We start from the raw sequence: 7,011 nt of genomic DNA, 5'->3' as shown, positions 1-7,011 counted from the left end.
GTTTTGCCACTCACACCACTGGTCCTATAGGGCTCATCCGTCCTGGATTCCCTGTATTTTCAGTTCCTATCTGTCCCAGTGTACCGGTGGAGAGTCTTTCAATTGGTGAATTTGTCGCACCATGGGGCCTTGTGTGTTATTCAATGGAAACTACCACTCGTATTGCAAAATACCAGCAAACTAACCCAAAATACCAGCAGGGACAGGTTTCCCTGTGAAGCTTCTTGACTAGGACAGACTAGGAAGAAAGACCCAGCTCTGTGCTTATGAATGAAAAACGCATAGTTCACAGCACAGTATGGTCCCCCTCGCTTGCTTTGGGCACATCCTCAGGAAAGAGCAGTTACAAGAGGACAGTGTGGTGCTTGGTGAGGTCGAGGACCAGCGCATGACATTCTTGGTGAGCTGGCTGGATTAGCCCAAGAGCCACAGCTATGGACTCAAATATGTAGGTGATCACAAGGATTACACAGGATTGAGCAATGTTTTGTTCTGTTGTACACAAGGTCACCATGAGTCAGCACTGACTGGATGTCAGCCATTGATCTATCTCCACAGACTAGGACCTCTGCTCCCACTGTGAGACTGATAAGGCCAAGGTCGCCTCCTCAGCTGCTCTCTATAAACCCCAATCTGTCCAGTGAACCACAGTGGCTGACCAGGGCCATTGTAGAGCCAGTTATCTCATAACCCTGAAAGATCAGGGCATTTCCCTTTCCCAGCACAAGGACCCTTGCAAATAGCCCTAGGCTGGGAAGACTTGGGGGAAGATTGATGGTCCACAATGGTTAATTGCATGGTCCTGCCATAACGGGACTAGGAATCCCTTTGACGATACCTGAGTTAGATTGCCCCCAGCAGGCCTGTGTAGGTCAAGTAGCACGTTTGTAGGCTGTGCATCGATTTCAGTCCTGGGTTCCCTGCAGTTGGTTAGCCATCACCGTGATCCCAGTGGCAAAGATGATTCCAATTTCTTCCTGGCTCATTGTGGAAATTGCCCCCATGTTTGTCCTTTTTTTGATGCCAGTGGGAATCTGTTGTCAAATTTGAGAGGATTAAGAGCGAAAGGGTGGAGTTTATCCTGTCGATCAGGATGCAGCTTGGAGGCACTACGGAGATCAATAGCTTGCATGAGGCGGATGCACACACAGTCACTGTGAGACGAGCTTGCTGACAAGCCACAGGCTGGTAGCAGCCAGAGCCTCGGAGCTGGAGAGGCTATGTGGAGACCCCTTTACACTGCCACTGGATCCACCAGACTTCCCATCCGCTGGCCTATGATCTTCCTGCATTTGCCACCATTGCATGTGTTTCTGAGTCTGAAGAGGACTTTATAGATTGGTGTCAGACATATAGGCTAATATTGAACTTCTGGACTTGATCTGGACTGGGCTGGGACGTTTTCGCAATATTTCATTGCTCTTGTATATAAAGCTCTTTCTTATACACATATGAGTGTCTATGATTTGTTTCTCTTCTAACCCAGACTAACACAATGCCCAAACTGCCATTTTAATGTGTTGAATCTATTCATGACCTACTGGCGATATGCTTCATATTTGTTATCATGCTTATTATTTCCAGCATTTGACTCTTACACTTTCCGTTTCTCTCTGAAATGCCCCATCTGTTCATGCATATTGCTCATCTTTTCCACTAGGGTCTTTAGGGTTATCCTCTGTCTAATAACTCCAGAATGGACGTCATATCTGAATTGGTTTCTGTTGATTTTTGCCTGCTTTTTTCCCCTGCTGTTTTTGCGTCTTATAATTTTAAGTTAAAAGCTACACATCAAGAGTAGGAGAATAAAGCCTGAGGTAAATAGTGTTTATATCTGCAATGGACATTCCTTTTCTTCTATAAAAAAGAGTTTATCTAAGTTTGGGTTTTATTGGAACAATGAGTGTTGGACGGCTAACAGCAAGGTTGGTGGTTCAAACCCACCAGTTGCTCCATGGGAAAAAGTTGAGTTTATCTGCTTCCATAAAAATTTATAGGCTTGGAAATCCTATTTAGGGTCACTATGAGTTAGTATTGACTCAGTGGCAGTGAGTATTCTTCTAGCATTATCTAGTTTTCTGGAGAACTTTTCTCGATTAAAAAATATTTTTCATTACTTCTGACCTATTATTTTCTCTACTCCTGCAACTCTACTTCACAAACATGTTATATCTTTTCACTACATTGTATATGTCTCATACCATTTTACTTTATCTTTTCTGTACATTTCCTCTTTCTAAATAGTCTAAATATTTTCTTCTGTCCTATCTTCCAGTTTACTTATTATCTCTTCCATTGTGTCTAATTTGTTGTTAAATAGTCTTTGCATTCAGATTTTTCTGTTTTCAAAATTTTTTTGTGAGATTTTAGTTCTTGGATGAAACTTTCCATCTCAATTAATTTTTTTAAACATATAAATCATAATTGCTTTAAAATCTTTGTCTAATAATGTCATCAATTTCCTATTCTCTTATGGATTTATTCCTACCTTGTATATATAAGTAGTTTTGGATCATTTGTCTGCTGTGTTCTTTGTATTTTTAATGCTTAGTTCTAGACATTGTATGTGAAAATTTTAGTTTAAGACCCTGGATAATGCTTTCTTTTTTCTGCAAGGATTTCGTTTTGTTTCCAGACAGGAGGCGGGGGCAGATCATCTTGATGAGATCTCAAATTTGAGTTTAAGCTGTTAGAAGCTAGCTTTCAGTCTATGCATGGGCTGAACTACTTAAACTTCAGCTTTATACCTATATTGTTCCCTCACCATTTCTAACAGAAGGTATAAGCTATTTATTTATCAGAGCCTCCCTACTTAGCAGGCCATGACTACTGTCTTCCCCACTGTGGGATTTAAAACTCCGTCCAGTTGTTCAACTTCTCATCCACTGCGTAGTAATCACTTCCTTTCTGGATCTTTGTCCCTCAGTTCTTCCTTGCTTTGGTGGTATCTGAAGTCTATGAACCAGATTGTTTTCAGAAATATTGTAAACAAGTCTTATGACTGTTCTTCTCAGGAGGATTGGTCTGATACGAGCTAGTCCTTCTTTCTTTGTCAACAGAAACTTCTCGGGTGCTTTCGGGATTTCTCGTCATCTCACTATGTCTCTCTGTTGCTCTCTCGTTAGTCAGCTCTTTGATCTTCAGTGACTTTCAATTTGTAGAGACACATTTCTTTAATTCGGGGACATCTCTTTAACGATGTCTGGAATTTGTCATTTCCTTTTCTTCATTTTAAGCAAAGTTCTTCTGATATTACTCTTGCCGTTTTCTCTGTCATGGCTAAGAGGCTAGAAGCCGTGGTGCTGTAGTGGGGGAAAGAGGAAGTTTTCTGCTCTCGGGAAGAGTTGCAGTTGTGGACCCACAGGGACAGTTCTATGCGGTCCTGTAGGGTTCCCATGAGTCACAATGGACTTGATGGCAGAGCTGTGATTTCTTTGTTGGTTTCATGGTCAGTCATTGCAGCCATTTCTTCATGTATGTGTTGGCTGTCTAAATATCCCCTTTGATGAACTCTGTCCATGCTGTTTGCTCATGTTAAAAATTGGATTATTTAGTACTCCCTCAATGCAAGAATACTTTCTTCTAGTAAATTGGCATTCTATGATGCTCACCTTCCCGACACAACCGCTGCAGACAAAGCGGGTGAATAAGCAAATGTGTGAAGAAAGCTGATGGTGCCCGGCTATCAAAAGATATAGCGTCTGGGGTCTTAAAAGCTTGAAGGTAATCAAGCTCAGAAGCAACAAAGCCCACATGGAACAACATATCAACCTCTGTGATCACGAGGTGTCGAACAGATCACTGAAGACAGATGGGTACAAAAACAAATGTGGCAAAGAAAGCTGATGGTGCCCGGCTATCAAAAAGTATAGCGTCTGGGGTCTTAAAGGCTTGAAGGTAATCAAGCTCAGAAGCAACAAAGCCCACATGGAAGAAGCACACCAGCCTATGCAACCACAAGGTGTCGAAGGGATCAGGTATAAGGCATCATCAGAACAAATAATCTTACCATAGTGAATGATGGGGGGAGTGCGGAGTGGAGATCCAAAGCCCATTAGTAGGCCACTGGCGATTCCCTTGCAGAGGGGTCTTGGGGAGGAGACGAGCCAGTGGGGGTGCGATGTAACAATGATGAGAAATACAACTTTCCTCTAGTTCCTAAATGTTTCCTCCCCGCTCCCACTACCATGACTCGAATTCGACCTTGCAAGTCTGGCTAGACCAGAGGATGTACACTGGTACAGATAGGAACTGAAAATACAGGGAATCCAGGGCGGATGAGCCCTATAGGACCAGTGGTGTGAGTGGCAAAACAGGGAGGGTAAAGGGAGAATGGGTAGGAAAGAGGGAACCGATTACAAGGAACTATATGTGACCTCCCCCCCGGGGGACAGACAACCGAAAAGTGGGTGAAAGGAAATGTTGGACAGGGCAAGATATGACAAAATACCAATTTATAAACTATCAAGGGCTCATGAGGGAGGGGGGAGCGGGGAGGGAGGGGAAAATGAGGACCTAATGTCGGGGGTTTAAGTGGAGAGAAAATGTTTTGAGAATGACGTACAAATGCGCTTTACACAATTGATGTGTGTATGGATTGCAATAACAGTTGTATGAACCCCTAATAAAATGTTAAAAAAATAAGAATATAGAAAAATAAGAAAAAGAATTGGATTATTTTTATGTTGTTACATTTTAACAACTCTGAAGTTGAAACGTGTCCTCTAATCCCTGTCTGTCATAGTTTAGTGTGTTATGTAGTACATACTCTGTTATGTTTTCTAATTTATGGTTATAGTTGATGCCATATTGATAGCCTTTTAACATTATCTACCCTAAATCACATCTCAGCAGACAATTTGGGGTAGTTCTGGTCCATCTCCATCTTGCAAGGAACTGGTGGTTCTGCCTTCCAGAAGCACAACTGAAGTTAGTCATTCTACCTGGGGATTCTCTGGAATAGGCTGGCTACAGTCCAGATTCACGGATGAGAGGGACTTTAACCTGGATGGGATGGGGTTTGGGCTCTGACCACGACTTTCATGAAGAGACTTTTCCAGCTTGTGTGGTGGGGGGCAATTTTGAGAAGCTCCCCTTCCTTTTCCTAAATGGTGGTTCTAGCCAGGACTCACTGATGGTTGTAGGGAAAAGGGCCATGAGAATTCGTTGTGGTATGAATAGGAAGTGAGAGAAACCCAGTTGGATAGGCTTCACTCAGGCAGAATGGAAAGAGTTCTGACATGTTAAGTCTGGGCCCTACTATTGGCTACCTATACAGCCTTGTGCAATCTGCCCTCTCCTAAATCTTCGTTTGCTAATTGGCAAAATAGAAATCATGAGGGCTTCTGCTGTTGAGTGCTGTGGTGGGGCTCTGATGGATCAGCACAAACTTGACACTGCATTTGGCACACCTGGACCATTTCGTCTGAGGGCATTTGGGTGAGAGACCGGGCAGCCAAGAAGAACCAGTGTCTTCTCAGAGGATATAGGCCAGGTAGGCCAGGTGTCGGACTTCTCCAGCATGCTTGCCTTGTCCACCTGAGGTCTCCTCTTCTCAGCGGTGCCTGTCATGTCACTTGCATGTCAGAACTCACAGACCAAGTGCCCAAGCTTCTCATCACTATATGACCATGCTACTTCTCTTCTGGAAGTACCTTGGTTTGACCATCTGCAGAATGGTTTTTTTATTATTATTTTTTTTCATGATTAAAGCTAGAGGGCCTAGGAGAGCATCTGTGAATTCCGGATGTGTAGTAAAATGTGTCACTCAGATCGAGACTACCCAAGGGGAGAAAAGGAAGTCAAAGAGGGTGTGACAAGTGGACGGAGGAAAAGACACCCATTACCCCTGAGCTCCACTTTCGGGGCACCCTTTTTACCCTCTTGAACTCAACTCATACCATCGAGTCAATGTCGACTCATAGCGACCATACAGCTCCGGGTAGAACTGCCCGTGAGTCTCGGAGACTTAACTTTTAACGGAAGGAGCAAACAGAAGAAACAAACACACTCATTGTGTGGAGTCATTGGGGACTCACAGCGACCCTTTAAGGGTTTACAAGACTGTTAACTGTTTATGGCAGTTGAAGCCCAGTCTGTCTCCCATGGAGCTGCAGGTGGTTTCACGCTGCTCACCCAGCGGATCACAACCCAACATGTGACCACTGCACCACTAGGGCTCTTCGGGGATGCCTTTATCCACCTGCGGAGCCGTGGCTGTGTCCTGGTTGTGCTGAATGTCAGTGGTTGGAAGCCAGGAGCTGCTAGCATTGCGGGAGAAGGCTCGGAAACCCACGGGCAAGTTCTATCCTGCTGTGTAGTCACTAGGGGTCGGAGTTGGAATTGGCTCCGTGGCACGAGGTTGGTTGGTCTGTCTCAAATCCACCTGAGCTGTTGGTGAGGAAGGACACACTCGGGAGATCCGATGAGACTACCAAGTGAACTCAATGCACATGCGCCCAGGTGAAGCCTGTACCGAGTCTCCGCTGCCTTTAGGCTGTTTCAGGGGGTGACCTCGCTCCCGCTATTTGCCCAGCCCCACCTGGGCGACTCTGGGCCCACGCAGGAGATGCCCGGGCCCCTCGGACTGCAGACGGTGTCTGCGCCCAGGGCCCTGAGCCATCAAAAGAGAGGACGGCCAGGTGAGCCAAGGCACGTAGCCTCTCCGGTCGCCAAAGCAACGGGTTTATGCCTGCCTAGACACGTCCTGCCGCGGGGCCTGAGACCCCTCGGGCCAAAGGGCCTTGTGCGCAGTTCCCCGATGGCGTTCTAAGGCCTGGGGCATACAGAACGGGACCGCGGCCCGCGGAAGTACAGTGGACGCGGGGCCAAGAAGGGTGCCGGAGACTTGGAGGTGCGGGGCCGGAAAGACCCTGGGATTTGGGGACGCGAGGCGCAAGGCCAGCGGGGACGCGGAAGGGACGCGGGGGCGCGCCGCCGCCCCGCCCCGTGACGCATTTCCAACCGCCTGGAACCACGTCCCGGGTCGAGCGCGCGCCCGACGCCCGGGGC

The 7,011-nt window shown here is 46.1% G+C and overlaps 1 protein-coding gene across 1 annotated transcript in view; it reads left to right on the top strand.

Moving 5' to 3' along the window:
- The first annotated feature begins 298 nt into the window (after positions 1 to 298).
- SUMO3 (small ubiquitin like modifier 3) overlaps positions 299 to 7,011 on the top strand; it is a 15,545-nt gene continuing 8,832 nt past the window's right edge. Inside the window, exons 1-3 of the mRNA XM_004697285.2 lie at positions 299 to 400; positions 6,536 to 6,641; positions 6,789 to 6,853. Of these exons, the coding sequence (XP_004697342.1) occupies positions 299 to 400; positions 6,536 to 6,641; positions 6,789 to 6,853 (273 nt within the window). The remainder of the gene's footprint in view (positions 401 to 6,535; positions 6,642 to 6,788; positions 6,854 to 7,011) is intronic.

The sequence above is a fragment of the Echinops telfairi genome, unplaced genomic scaffold, assembly GCF_000313985.2.
Source record: "Echinops telfairi isolate 266 unplaced genomic scaffold, ASM31398v2 ScPeMD7_7469;HRSCAF=8507_0, whole genome shotgun sequence".
Lineage (NCBI taxonomy): Eukaryota > Metazoa > Chordata > Mammalia > Afrosoricida > Tenrecidae > Echinops > Echinops telfairi.
This window is presented reverse-complemented; position numbering and strand designations above follow the sequence as displayed.